At 45.9% G+C, this 15,810-nt stretch overlaps 1 protein-coding gene across 1 annotated transcript in view; it reads right to left on the bottom strand.

The window, feature by feature from the left end:
• LOC146862282 (cystine/glutamate transporter-like) overlaps positions 1-15,810 on the bottom strand; it is a 682,155-nt gene that overhangs the window by 492,094 nt on the left and 174,251 nt on the right. Inside the window, exon 3 of the mRNA XM_085641482.1 lies at positions 1,108-1,223. Within this exon, the coding sequence (XP_085497608.1) occupies positions 1,108-1,223 (116 nt within the window). The remainder of the gene's footprint in view (positions 1-1,107; positions 1,224-15,810) is intronic.

Here is a 15,810-nt window from a genome sequence, read left to right as displayed (position 1 = left end):
TGGGCCCCCAGGGATTTGTCTAATGGCAGGCGGACCTGAAGGTCAAACCTTTCCATCAACTTAGCCAGCTGATGCACTATCCATGGAAGCCCCACACTTTTCCCACATCTGCATGAAGTGGGAGAACCACAATTGTGGTGGATTGGAAGACCCATTCCTTTATGAGCCCTGCACTTCTCCTTGAACCCATGACTTCCAGAGTGACTCCACAGCCTAGTTGACTGGCCTTCTGATCAGGGATGGAAATGTCCTCAACCATCTTGAACCCGCACCTGGACTCAGCCTGAGTGAGTCCTGAACCTCCAAGTGGTGCCCCTCTAGTTCTGGACCCTTGGAAGTGGCGTTAAAGATGCTCAGATAGCCCAAATCCAAAATTTGGGATTTAGAAATTTTTTGATGAAAAATACTCTGAGAACTAAGAGGATACCAGACCCACCTGCTTGTTTATCAGTCCACAGTGCATCACCGGTTGGCATGACTTTGTGGCAGCTCCCACTGCGTTCTACACAGCAGCAAAACCTGTTAAGCGGTCCCTAGTAGAAGGGGTATCCAGCCTCATGGATCCCTCATCGGCTACCGCCTTTAGGTTCATCCTCTTGGAGATTTTAGAATTTAAAAAAAGAGACCAAGTCTGAAACAAAGGAATCCTCACCTCAACTTCACCTAGTGGCTCCCCGACTACTGTGCCTCCTCCTTGCACACCTCCAGCTGCCTTGCTCCATTGCACTTTACCATCTCAGACATTTTTTTCACTTTAAACTTTAAAAATGTACAAATCAGGCCCTACTGATTAGATGTTTGCCGTTTTGTTGTCAAATAATTTTTTTAATTTATTCTATTTTTCTAAATTGGTGTGGAATTTTTTGGGGGTTGTGTTTTCACTTTATTTCTGTTGTGTGCTCCATAAATTATTTACACATTGCCTCTAAGTTAAGTCAGACTGCTTTTGTGCCAAGCTACTAGAGGATTGAGCACAGGTTAATTTAGTGACTTATTGTGGTTCACCCGGACAAGGGTTATGGCTGCTGCTTGGGTAGGGTTTCACCCCCCCCCTCAACCAGCAACCCAATTTTTCACATTAAATCTTTCTTTTCGGGTAATACTTACTGATGCCCACAGCCGTCACAAGCTTGATTGATAGTTCTGGGATTTCACAGTCAACAAAAAATGGCTCTAACATGTACCGTCCAAACGCCAACGATATCACTGCTGTCGCGGCAGGACTGCAAGAAGTAAGAATGCATAATTAGGTCAGGATAAATGGACTGGTTAATTTACACACACTCATTTTCACATCGATTAGAGATGGTGATTTTAAGGAGAACTTTAAAGCAGCATTGGAAAAGTTTTGTGTGAAAAACTAAATTGGAGGATGTATATTCCCACTGTTTAAATGCAAATTAAGAAAGAAATTGAAAATAGCACAAATGCATTGTCAAGGAAAACAAGACTACTTGTTCAATACATTCAAAGTCATAGATTTTATCGTGAGCCTCAGATAGCTCTGTGCAAAAGAGACCTTAATATTAGTGGCATCATTTTTAGGCTTAGAAGTAGGCCTGTCACACATACACTTAAAAACAGGAAGGTCTTACACAGTCAAAAGCTTTAACATCCTAAGAATGTCACTCTCAAGGGCAACACACTTCCTACAATGCTGCTCCCTCATTGCCCAGTAAGGTGATCCGAGTAAACCTTTTAACAATGATTCAGCTCAATATTTACAGTGAAATGTGTTTTCATTCACAGTTAATTACACACACCGGCTATTCTCCCTAGAATATTAGCTACATAGTGCTTGCCGGGACCATATTGTGTTTCCCTACATATTATAGAGTTGAACGCACTTTGGGGCGATGCACTGTTTTTAAACAGTGTGCCTACAGATGATGAAACGCCTGTTTTCTTTTCGTTCTTCTATACTAGTGTCTCTTTTTGATTATTTTTCCTCTGTGATTTTTTTTTGTTGAAAATCTTTTTATTCAAAGATAAAAAAAAGAAAAAACAAAGACAACAAAAAGGTGCAATACATTGCATTGATCAAGACTTCCTTCAATCATAATATATAGTCCAGATACATGAAAAGGTGTTGGGTAACCTTACAAAAGGCAAGTAACATCGTTCCATATTTAGGGCAGTTAAATATCTTTATCGTCCACCACAAGGGAGGAAGGGAGGACAACAGGAGTACACAACAGACCCCTGCTTTCATTCGAGGGGTCCCAGATTTTAGACCACTTTTGTGGGCAACTCCTACTTTCATAAACCACCCTCTCCACCTGTATGCACCAATCCATATCCGACTCCCAATCCTTGTAACGTAACTGAGCTTCTCCCCTCCATGTTCTAGCTATATTGCGCTTTGCCACCATGTAGCTTTAGGCAACCCATATCCTCTCAGTCCTTGACAGATCTGTGGTCTCCCAGATATTTAGGTGACATAGCCGGGGGGAACCATTTATTGGTGGATCTCAGATGTGAGACATAACAGCAAAAACCTTTTCCCAGTGCTCTTGGAGGACAGGGCAATGTCACCATTGATGGATGTAAGTACCCTCCTGGCCACACCCACGGGGACAACCAGGGGACTCCAGCACTCCCATTTTGACCAGAATTGTGCTGGTATAACACGTCCTGTGCAGTAATTTGAGTTGTATGAGTCTGAATCGAGATCAGATCGCTACTTCGCAGGGAGAGGCCAATTCCTCTCTCCAGTCGTCATCGTCCAAGTCCCCAAAGTCGTCAGCCCACTTTGTACGCGTTTTCTCCTGCGTGTCTGGAGTATGAGTGAGGATTTTACGGTAGGTCAAGGAGATGGCTCCCTCTGGAAGATAATCTTCCAACAACCTATTCTCCAGAGACGAGGAAACCGGTACTTCCGAACCCTTGGGAATAGCTTTATATAACGCGTTTCTGGCCTGGAGGAAGTGGAAGGTTTCTCGTTCATGTAATTGGTAGTTCCTTTGCAGATCACTAAAAGGAATCACTCTACCCCCATCCACATGTCTCCGACTGTCGAGAGGCCAATCAGTTCCGATTTCTCAAACCCGGGCTGCTTCGATAGCATGCCCAAATGATCCGTTTCCAACAATGGAGTGACTTGCCTTATTTTGTCTTTCCACCCCAGAGAGTGCGTTACTTTGTGCGAGAGATCTATCGTGGAGGACGTAGGAGTGCATCTGGGTGAATAACGTGTTCCCCCATTGGGAGACCAGAGATAGGTGCCAGGGAGCATATTGTGCCTGTCCATTCTGTAAGCAGGGTCCGAAATGGGACGGTGGACCCAGCGATTTAGGACAACTAGTTGTGAAGCCCAATAATAAGGTCTGATGTTGGGCAGAGCAGTAAACCCATCACACCAACTCTTTGTAAATTTTGTGTGGGCAATACAGGGGGTACCCTGGTTCCAGAGCAGTGCCCTAACCTCTGAGTCGATTAACTGGAAATATTGCAGCGGGACAGAATATGGCGTATTTTGCAGGGCATACAAAAAAAGTGGGAGAGCCATCATCTTGTAGAGGGCTGCTCTGCTTAACAGCATGAGGGGTAATGTTTTCCAGTGGCGTATATCTGCTTTGAGGCCGTGCAAGAGGGGCAGTAAGTTACATTCATAAAAGGAGGAATCCAGTGTAATATATATTCCTATATTTTGAAAGCTGTCTATGACTATTTGGGCCCCAGTTCCCGCCGGTAAATCCGGAGGATCCCCGCTCAACACATAGATCAAAGATTTATCCCAGTTAATAGTGTATCCGGAATATTTCTGGAATAATGCAAAGATGTGGAGCACCCGTCTAAGTGAAAAGGTAGGTCTGGCTAAATACAGCAGGATATCATCGGTACAAAGGGAGATCTTGTCTGACCAGTCCAGTGAACAATTAAGGCCCCTAACAAGTGGGTCTCCCCTTATCCAAATCGCCAGAGGTTCCACGGCCAGAGCAAAGAGCAGGGGCGAAAGAGGGCAGCCCTGTCTCGTACCCCTTCCTAGAACAAAGGATGCTGAACAAGCTACATTCACCGAAATCCGAGCCAGGGGGTCAGAGTAAAGAAAGTGTATCCAATACAAGAATTGGTTACCAAATCCATATCGCTCAAGTGCGGCAAAAAGGAATGACCATTCAATCATATCAAAGGCCATTTTAGCGTCAAGAGACATTATAATGGACACCTCTTGTATAGTGGTGGCCCTGCCCAATACACCATATAATTGACGGAGATTTAATGCAGTGTTCCTAGAGGGCCTAAAGCCAGATTGATCAGGATGTATTAATTTAAGAAGGCACGGGGAGAGACGGTGTGCTACTACCTTAGCCAGGATCTTAATTTCAGGGTCCAGTAGAGAGATAGGTCTATAGGAGCTGCATTTCTAGGGGGGGGGGGTTTGCCCTTTTTGTGGATTACTACAATATTGGCTAATCGCTGCGTTTCTGGTGAGGCACCCTGCGTCTCACTCTCATCATACATTCTTACTAAGAATGGGGCAATAGTAGTAGCGTTTGATTTATACAATTCAATAGGAAGGCCACTGGGGCCCATGGCCTTGCCAGACTGCAAAGAGCTAATAGCCTTAGATATCTCTTCGGCTGTTAGAGGTGTGTCAAGGCTCTCAATGTCAGGGGCATCCAGAGTAGGTAGCGGCAAGGTGGACAGCAGTTCTGCCGCTTCGGCCTGAGTAGACAATTGCCTGGAAGTGTATACCTGTTTGAAATAACTGGCGACGACTCCCGCTATCCCGGCCCTCTCCTGCACCATACTTCCACCTTGCCCAACAATCTGGGCCACCCACCTATTAGCCAACTCTCTTCTATCCAACCGCGTCAGCAGTTTGCTGGCCTTATGTCCTACGTTGTAAATACGATGCGGGTGGCTCGATATTGAGTACTAGTGGCTTCCTCAGCAACATCCCTGTATTCTTTTTGCTTTATGGATAATTTATGCGCCATGGACAGCGTATGAGAGGCTAACAACTCGTCTTCTAGCGTGGTCACCTCTTTTTCTAGAGCCTCTAGTTGTTTACGCTAATCTTTTTTATGGCCAGCAACTGCTGCTACTCCACTGCCTCGGATTACTACCTTGTAGGCCTCCCAGAGCGTTATATCCGATGTCACCGACCCATCATTTCCTGCAAAATAATTGTTGCTGGCTGTCATCGACTGTTCCCTAATGCCGGGACTTTAAGATACCAAGGATTAAGTACCATTTCATGCCTGGTGGGAGGGGCAACACCACCAACATGTCGCGATCGGGGAGTGATCGAAGATTCCTCTGGGAAGGAAGGAAGTCCCATCAAACATAGGAAGCTGAGAAGCTTTACAGAAGAAATAATCGATACGGGACAGACTCCCATGTACCCCAGAATGAAAGGTGTATTGCCGGGAGGTGGGATTACATATCCGCCACACATCTATCAAGCCTACTGCCTATAAAAAGTGAGCCAATCATTTCCCCACTGTCTCTGCCTTCTTAGGCGGCAGACGATCTAGTTCCCTATCAAGAGCAGCATTACAGTCACCCCCCACCTGTACATCACCGTCAGGTAAGTTTAACATGTGAGGTCCCAGGTCAGCAAATGTGGTAGACTAAAGTCAAGGGGGCACATAAAGGGATGTGACATTAATGGGTCTCCCCTCCCATCGTCCCAAAACCATAACGAACCTGCCCAGTGGATACCGGGTGACTTTTTGCATTTGAAATGGAAGAGAGTTGCGTACCAGAATCCCCACTCCTCTGAACCCCCTCGTAAAACCAGCATGTGCCACCAATTTATATCCCCATCTATTACGAGCACAGTAGGAGGTACCCTGGATATGGGTTTCCTGCAGCAGAACCAGATCAGGGGCCTGCCGTTTCAACTATTGCAGCACAATTCCTCGCTTGATGCGATAACCCAGGCCATTCACATTCCAGGAAAGCATTTAAAGGCACACCATCTGCGGGGCAGTGCTTTATTCGATACTCATTTACCCTGTAATAAAGAACACTGATAAATGACAGATCCCCAAGAGGCAACACTGACAAATGTTTCCCTGCCCTCCTCCCCGCGGCAGTGTAAAATAATAAATACCAAAGCAATGTAATATGGCAATCAACATTAAGGACAATCCAATGCGCTGTGAAGGAAGCCTAATCTGTAAATTTGTACTGTGCACACATAAAAGGACTGCAACAACACCCATTAACAAACCCTGGATCCCACCCCCACCCTGCCTCCCTGCAACGTGGACTTTGAAGTGCCCACCCCCCCAAATTTTGCAGAGCACCTGTAAACCCCAATCGACTACTCTATGGAGGGAGCGGCACTCAGCCGAACTACCTAATTAGTTACACTGCTAATCCCCCAAGAAGCCCAAGGAGAAGCCCGTAAGAACAGTGTTGTCTGAACCCAAAGTCTGACCAAACAGTTCATGCACACATAGTCCAACCACCACCCTGCCCCAGTGCTACAGGTCAATGTAAGATGAGAACAGCATCAGCGGCTGCTCCGTCAGACCCCGGAGTTACCACAAACAAGAGGGAGGTTGGCTATCCTCGCCCCATCACAAAATATATAAATGAACCCCCTCACGCAAAAGACCAATAAATACTCATCATGACTATAGGTTGTCAAGGGTCCCATATCGTTCAGCCGGGTAAATCGGGTCTCAGATGCTGAAGAATTGAATTCACAAAACGTCACTCCCGTTTCTTTCAGTTCGTTCTTGTTGACGGTCCAGACTCCGCACCGGACTCAGGGATGATCGCTGACGAGCATTGGAGGAGCGCAAAATTTCAAGCCAGTGCCAGGTCTCCTCTGGGGACTGGAAAAAACACAATTTCCCCTGTGCAAGCACCCTCAGCTTAGCCGGAAAGAACATGGCATACTTAAGGTTGTAACTGCGAAGTGCCCGCTTAACTTCAAGGAAAGATCTGCGTCTCTGTTGTACTTTGTGAGTGAAATCCGGCAAAAAGTTGATAGTTGAATTTTCAAATTTAAGTGGTGGGGTCACCCTGGCTGTTTGGAGGATTATGTCCCTATCACGAAAGTTAAATATCCTTGCCAACAGGGGCCATGGAGGTGTACCTGTTTTCGGGGGGGGGGGGGGGTCCCCGGCATGTGATGTGTTCGTTCCACAGAGAAATATTTGGAAAGGGACCGGGGTTGTAAGTGTTTCTGAATCAACTCCTCAACAAATAAATCCATGCTTTGCCCTTCTGACTTTTCTGGAACCCCTAAGATGTGTATGTTATTTCTCTGTGGGCGCCCTTCATAATCCTCCAGTTTAGCCTCAAAGCCCGATGACTGGGCCAGTAGTCGTTTCACCATTACTTTGAGGGACTTTGTTGAAATTTGGAGAGTTTTCAAGGAATCTTTGGTTTCTTTGACCATGTCATTCATTTTGCGAAGATCAGCACAAACGAGGGTGATCTCCGTTGTAACTGTGTCAATCTTTGGTTCCAACGCCGAGCGAACCCCCTGAATGGCCTCCATGACATCTATGAGAGACGGCCTTTCGGTAGTCGACGGCTGCATAGCCTCCATCTCAGCCTGTTTTTACGCCGATGTGTCAGCTTTGGAGTGGGCGAATTTAGAGAGTTTCTGCAAGCTGGATTGCCTGGAGCCCTTATTTGCGGCCATGTAGTCATCTCCGCTATCACTTATAATAATCAATTGCCAGAGTTGGTGGGGTGCTTCTACTAGAGGGCCGCTGCCCACCACAAGATGAAAGGGTCCAGGTATCAAGAGGCACGTAACAAGCCCCCACTGTACCTTATTGTATAAGACTTAAAGGGGAAGTCAGGCATGTGTCTAGGACTGTCCCTTCACCTGCCTTCGTGTCGTGGATACCAAGAAGAGTTTGGGCAGTCAGAAACTAATAAAGCCAGGCACCGCATGGGCACCAAGAGCCCGACTCACCCTGATTGTGGATCCTGTCTTCTGAAGGGGTTGGCACCCCAGAAAAGAATCCAGAGATGTCACACAGCTCCAATGAGGGAGGGGCACCACACTACATCCCAATGGCAGACCCGAGCGAGAACGGCCCCAAATGTCCAAAACTGTCTGATGATGCAGAGGCTTACATCGGAGGGGGGAGGAAAGATGGTCGAGTGAACTCTGCCCCCCCCCCGTTCCCCCCCCAGGGCTGCATAGCAATTCTAATAGTGGCTTCTATTTGATTACAGGTCTTATTGACAGCGCCGCTGCCAAATAGGTAACGGGGACTCCACCGGCACCACAGTTCATCCCCTGTCGTTGAGGGACAGTCGTGTCGATGGCAGAGTGTCGCCTCGCGCCCACGGGCCCAGCTGCAGCAGCGACACTCGCGTAGAGAGGCTCCGGGTGACATCACAGCCACCACATCCTCGCCACAGATTGAATATCCCTGGGCAGAGTGAACAGATCTTCTCCGGCGGCAGATCAGGTGACACCGCGGCTCAGCAGGCACCCAGGTTGATAGGTTAGGTGGGCAATGCGGATATTTTAGCGGAGTTTGGGGGAAAGTTAAGCTTTAGAAGCTCGGAGCTTCACTCTATTGCGGCCATCTTGGGTGTTTGCAAGCCAAGCCCCCCTCCTCTGTGATTTTAAACATTTTGTTTTGTCTATTTTCTATAATTGTCACGTAGAAAGTTTTGTGCCAGTTGGTTTTAAAGATTTGTTAATCTCAAATGACATGAACCAAAATATATATGAAGATATTTTTAACCTCCTACCTTAAATGCTTAAGACATGTAATTGCAAACTTCCCAAATAATACAATGTCACTTATGACAGACCACAGTGCCCATACTTGTTAGATTTCTGTGTTCTCCAGCCACCGAACCTTTGCGTATCCAAATACTCCTTGAAGGTATAATACACTTTTCAACTCTTCCAGGTTAGCACAATCTACAATTTTGCCGGAAAGCATATTGTCCATTGCCACAGTAACCACATTGTCGCAGTAAGTACATTGCTCAGTTTTCCTTATGCTAAAATGAGCAGAAATGCCAGGTACCACAGTACACTAAAAGTTAAAAACATTTGTTTCGAAAATGGTTACTTTTGCCCAGATTACCAGTTGTGTATTTCTCCATTTAATGCAGTTTCCATATTTTTATATCTGCTCTACTTAGAACTAATTAAGCATTTCACTGTGCTTACTTTATCAGATTACAAGCTTTCAAAATCAACTGGTAATCACTTTTTACCAGTTATCTTAATACCTATTGTGAGAAGTTGGCCTGGTATATGCTGTCCACTAATTAAAGTGGGCACCTTGCACCAGTCTAAAAAACCCTTATGGTGATTTAAGAGGACAAGGATAACCTTAGAAAGCTATCCAAATGGTAGCTGTGGAGAGCAGCTTCAGGCTTAGTCTTGAAGGAATACTAAGCAGCATGTTTTACCAGAATGCAACCTTATAGTATTGGTTAAATGAAAGGAGAACCACACAGTAGGTATAAAAATATGTATTAATTAATATAACACTATCTAGTATGACACAGTATCTCCTACACGGAGATAATCAAAAAGCACGCAATACTGGAACACAGAAATTATAGTAAATAGCACTAATACACAGGGGGGGACCAAACCATATACTAAAATAGCGGTATAAGAACCATGACTCGAGTCAAGACAGTGTCAAGAGGACGTAGAATCGCTGGGACACCAAGGAACCACCCAAGGTGAGTAAGTAGGGACCCCACGGAGGACGGGTGCAGTGTGAGACCACGACCGCGTGCTCGCTACAATTCTATGGGAACGTCGCCGTTGAAGTTTTAAAGTTTAAGGACCCTTTCGAAGAAATCCCGTGGAAGTTAGGAGGTTGGAGAGCCACCCCACCCGTGGATAATGGGGTACCCAAGTTACCTATCCCAGGGAAGCCGGGTGCATAGGTCTGAAGTGGCGTCGGAAACTGCCATCAAACCCAATGGAGGACTTTGAAGAAGAGCCGCTGCTCGAAGGAAGAGAAGTGTCTGTTGGAATCCAAAGGTGGATTCTTGTCAAAGAATACCTGAAAGAAGAGGGGACAGAGTCTGGGTCACTCAGGAGTGACCAGGGGCTCGGTAGGCGAATGCCCACCAATGTTGGGGGCTTCAGGTGTGTTGATGGAGTTCTTGACTCTGCAGCTATGGGGATCAGGAGATGTTGAGGACAACCAGGAGCCAAATACGTTCTGTTCCACAAAGGATGTCGAGTACTGAGGGTTCGGTGTCTGGCGGGAGCACAAACAAGCCTTGGCAACAGCAATCCACCCAGGAGATCAAGGATGGATATGGTTCAGACCAGCAAGGTCGAGGAGACTCACCACAGCAAGAGGAGTCAGGTCAGGCCTGGAGCAACCAGGGGAGCCCAAGAAAAGCAAAGTTGACCCTCAAGTGGACCCTCAGGCCAGAGGCACAGGAGTCATGAGGGGACCTCAAGCAATTTCACCAAACAGCAGCCCACGGAGCACTCGTGTGAGGAGGCCAGAGTTCTTGGTAGGAAAGGGTGTCAGAGGTTGGGGCTATATGGAGCCCAGCGCACTTGTTTGGGAAACACCAACAAGCATATGCACTTGCAAATGTATGCGATGCACAGGGGCTCAGGTATTGCAGCCCCCATAAGGGATTCTGACCTCAAACTTTTTGAGAGGGCAGCTCGGACCTTGATGGATCTAAAAACCCACCTCTTGTATTGCTGAAGCCTTCGGCGTCCATAGGAGCTCAGGGTCAGCAGATCATACAGCAGTGTTGCAGTGCCTGCGAAAGTAGGGGAGTGACTCCTTCACTCCAAGGGAGATATCTTTGATTGTCCTTGATGCTCCACGTGTCCTGCATGGATCCTGTATGGTGCACAGGCACAGACAATGCTTCAGACTGAGAGGTAGATGAAGTTGGGCCCAAACAAAGTCCAACAAAGTCCAGAGTGTCCAGACGGTCGAAGTTCAGTGGTTTCTGATTCAGAATCTTGTCCAAGTCGAATCAAGGGTCCTTCAGCCAGGTAAGCCCTTTTGCACCCATAGGAGAGGGTTGCACAGATTCAGGGGACCCTGCCAAGGGAGGGTCTGGACAGTGGGGATCTTACTCCCATGACCTTTGTCCAGTTTCGTGCCAAAGCAGGAGCCAACGGCTCCCAGGATGGGTTTGAACTGGACTATGTACAGGGACACCAAATGTGCCCCTCATGCAGACTTTCCATCTCTGGCAAGCACACCCACCCAACCCCAATACACTAAATCCTGTCTGGGCGGTGGTCACACCTCCCTGCGACAGGATGTTTATTGTTCTGCCTTTCCTTGCTCGAGCTTGGCTCAGCAGCAGAAGGGCAGAAATGTGTTTCTGGTCAGCAGCAACCCTTTTGTGCTGCCCGGGACTAGAAGGCTGGTACCAGGAACACCAGGGACCCAACGCAGCTCGCTTCTGAGGGGTGGAGTCATACCTCCCACACAGGTTACCGTTGTGGGGGTATGATTCCAATATGTTTGACACCAAACACGATAGGGTTAGTTTCAGCCGTTTCATAGTTGGTCATCACGCAGTCGCATAATGCCACTCTTTATGTCATAAATGCTGCTTCACTGACAACCCGGGAGAATGGACTCCATAGGCTGCAGGGGTGTCCTGCTCATGCTGTGGCACCCACTCACTTAGAACCAAGCACCCTGCCCTCAGGATTGTAAAGGCCTGCTAGAGGGGTGACTTATAGGTTTTAAGTGCAGTGACCCTTAGATATAGTAAACCTACATCTTAAGTAAGTGGTGCATGCACCAACTTACACAGGCTGCAATGGCAGGCTTGTGGTTCCATTTTGCATGGCCTTTCATGGGTGGCATAATACATGCGTCAGCCCATGGGAGGCCTCTGGGATAGCTATACCCTGGGTACATGGGTACCATATACTACAGACTGACAACGGTACCCCAGTATCCAATCTGGAGTGTACCTAGGTACATAACATAACAGTTTAAGGAGAAAGCAGATAGACTGGGGTCCTGATTAGCATGATCCCAGTCAGACTAGTCAAAAACAGTATCACATTTAGCAAAAAGTGGGAGTAACGATATACAAGAAGCTGATCCTACTTTCCTACCCCTATAGTGCCTTATTTTCAAAACGCTTTATTCAGCACACGCTTCTAGTTTCATAATGACAGCACTATGCTTTCTCCTGTGGGTATATCCTGTCTCTGCACAATAAATCAAAGGAAGTAATAAATGAGAGAAAGTAAAATGACAGGAAATGAAAGGTGCGGCGGTCATTGTTGGAGGCGAGTGCTAGAGTGTTTGAGAGATAATGTGTGAATAAATGAGTGTGTGCCTGAATGACTACACAGATTCTGAGGGAGGGTTGTCCTTGAAAACAAATTGGTGAGGAGGCAATGGAAGCCTGTCTAAAGAGAGGAGTAACTCTCAATGGAACATAGTCAGGGATTCTGTATGGAGAGTTGGCGGCACTAGGGACCTGAGAGTGGAAAGCAACTGGTGGACTGATTTGCAAGAGGGGAGGACTTTAAGAGAAAGTTTTGAGAAGAGGAGCAACAGAAACCTGAGTGGGGTTGGAAACTTCATCTATTTCAAAACCTGGGTATTAAGGCCAAGGTTTGTGAAACATCATGACCTGGCTTTCGTGCTTTAGTTCTTATTCAATTTGGTTCCCAGATGGTGTGGTGTGGCGTTAAGTCTAACACACTCTTTATTTGAAGAGAGGTGGGATAGACAACGAACAAATATCTTGGTGATAAAGTTATGATTTTGTAGATGCTTTGCCCAATGTAAAGTTCTATTAATTCTATCCTACAAAACCTTGCAAAGTCCTCGTCAAGTGCAATATAGAGCCAAATGTGTATGCCATCTACAGATGAGTGGTTGTTGAAGGGATTGAATCTAAGCAGAGCCACAAATGAATTGCCAAATACATTGAACATAAGTGTGGCGAGGGTGAGAGTAGGGGAAGGAGAGTGTTCTCCAGGATGCTGCCGAAATATTTCAGAAAGTGATTTGAGACATTGGCTGCTATCTATGCTGGAGGAAGATGTGGTCCACTGAACCAATGGCAGATAAAAATGTAGAAGAATCAGCATGCTAATTGTAAATGCATATATACAGCACTTGCTACCCCGGATGAGGAGTTGAAGCTCTTTACGGGGAAGAGCACGCTATTACGGAACCTAAGGTTAGTGCTTAATCCAGTGGTATTTTTGGTGATTGAGATTAGTCATGTACTCTTAAGAAACAAAATCCAGTTAGGTGTGATCATTAGTGGGGGCACTTCAGTTTCAGAAAAATGCTTGGTGAGATAGATACATGGGTTGGCAGAGGTTAGGTATTGTTAGGTTGCAGGGATAGGGTTTTAAAGAAGAAAAGGTTGTGAACTATGAAATTTGGTGTGAGCCATTTGTAGAATTACAATAAGTGAGATTGCGGCAGCCAGGCGTGAGACCGATAAGAGGCTACACTCAGAAAGAAATGGCATGCAGAGAATGAAAGTTGAGGAGAGGGTCACTCGGAAGAAAGAAAGGACAGGAATTTATTGGACGCAAGTCATGGCCAATGCAGGGTTTTAGAGGTATAGTGGGAGAAGGCTTTCTGAAATTGCCAGCATTCTGAGAATGTGAGCTGTAGAAATGACAAGACCGTCTCCATTGCATGACATGAACTGAAGCTTAAATGTTTAAGATTTAACAATCTGTATGGGAACTTACAAATAATTGCCTTTGTTGCCTGTGATGTTAATACATGTGATAAGATCACGAGTGAAACACATATTAAGAGAATATTTGTGGCAGGTAGTCTATGAATATACAATACTTTATGATCAAGTAGATATTGTGGAAAATAGTTTGGGGCCACAAGGCAGTCAGAGGGTCAAGACCCCAACTGAAATAAGATCTTGTGTGTCTGGTGTCCTTGGGCCCCATGCTGCAGACCTCAGATTAGGAACTAAGTACCCCGTTCAGCCCTTGACTCTCAGAATACTGAAGCAAGAAAGTCCAATAGTTAGTGGAGGTGCTGTGGATTAAAGACCAAGAACTCAACAACACAACAAACAACACTTAGAAACTGCTGGCCAGTATGTGATTTCATGTTTGTAAAGAGGAGAAAAACTAAATACTATGCACAAATTAACAAGTATATATGGACTTGTAGTTAGAAGTCCATATGGGGAAATGCTTTGAGGGGCTTTGCAACCTGCAGTGGAACACAAGAAGGAATGATCACACAGGTCAAGCATATCCTTAAATGTAAGCATGACACCCTACTGAAGGAACTGCTAACGGTTGCCATACCAGGAGGTCTTAACCCCTAGAAACAGTATGCCAGCCTATCTGCTTAACAGAAACAGAAAGAATGCTTTTAGTTAAAGTATGGCTTATTGACTTGGACACGGAGTCACCAACAGCATATCAAAAAAGCCCTTCAATGGTAATGAATTTTAGTCGTCAAAATGTTTTTAATGTGGTATGAGAAATATGTTTTGGGGTTGAATTCCAATTTCACAAAAAATATGCATGGATTTTACATTTCGATTCTACCTAAATAAATTAAATGCACAATAAATCATTAAAACAGTGAACATTCCTTTCGAAAATCTTATTTCCCTTTGAACAAGAGTGCCTAGTAACCACAAAAAACCACTGACAACAAAAGACAATGCACCTAAGCTCTTCCGTGCAAAAAGTCCTATTCCTAGTTGTCGGTTAAAGAGATAACCTCTCCGAGTGTCACCCTTTTAGTGACCCAGAAGCCATATGGTGGCAAGCAAACATTTTCGGTGGGGCTTCAAAAAGCTTATGGGGTGCCAACCCTTCTTCTGAGTATCCTACACGCACGGTTGCTCCTTCTGTGGTGTACTTTCCCTTCTGGGGCACTGGGTGTAAAATATGCAACTTAACTAAAAGTCCAGGAGGCCTATTGGCGGATCTTTCAAAGCAAGCAGCAATTCTTTTGATAGGGCCATTGATCATGAAAGGCCTTCCCCTTCCCTCTTTTTATCTAAACACGAGCATTCACTTGTGCATTTGATTTTGTTACACAAGTAGTTGTCCCTGCTCATCTTGGCCTGCCTGCACAGCACAATAAACTTCCATGGCGGCTCCTGAGCTGCACAGTCATGTTGGTCCTTGTTACCCACCCCAGCACTCATTGTTCTGGACAGGCAGAAAACTGAATGGCTCCACTGCTCCTGCTGCACATTCCTGGTGCAGTAGGTGGGGAGGGACTTTCACTTGATCAGAGAGCCCCCCCCCAATCTAATAGGATCTTGGTGGTCAGGCACCTGAGCATTGCTGGATTGTGTTGTGACAGTTTGCCCTCTGCCAGGGGCAATTTAAGTGCCGAGAACAATGTACACTTAAGTAGTTGATTTCCTGGAAGAAACCAATTGCTTCATGTCTCCTAAAGGGTAATGCCAGAATACATCTGGTATATTCTGACATAGTGGGTGTCTCAGTCCTCTCAGGTACCCCCTTTAATTGTAAAGAAGCTGCATCTATATAAAGGCTGCACATAAGCAGCAGTTACCTTTGTTGGTATCTCCTGTCCCCTTGCACAGATCTACACAGAGTTTTATTGTTTTGCCGCCAAAGGCATGTTCCAGCCACCAGGAGAGTAGGATTGGGGTTTCCAGGACACTCAATTGCAATTGTTTCTCTGGTTGTTTTGTCAGAGATATTTTTCCCAGCTCTTGCATCAAACAACAAGGTGAAGGAAGGAATACTTGAATTAATCTCAGACACTGATGATCATTTGGGACTGACTGCATCCCCGTAAATTGTTTTTCACAAACTATGGCACTCTAGACAGAGACCAGTCATATGCAAATCAGACATGACCCAATGCCAATAGGAATAGCCCAGCTTGAATTGCCAGG

The sequence above is a fragment of the Triturus cristatus genome, chromosome 2_2, assembly GCF_964204655.1.
Source record: "Triturus cristatus chromosome 2_2, aTriCri1.1, whole genome shotgun sequence".
NCBI classification, from domain to species: domain Eukaryota; kingdom Metazoa; phylum Chordata; class Amphibia; order Caudata; family Salamandridae; genus Triturus; species Triturus cristatus.
Note: the sequence above shows the minus strand (reverse complement) of the source record. Positions and strands in the feature narration are given on the sequence as shown.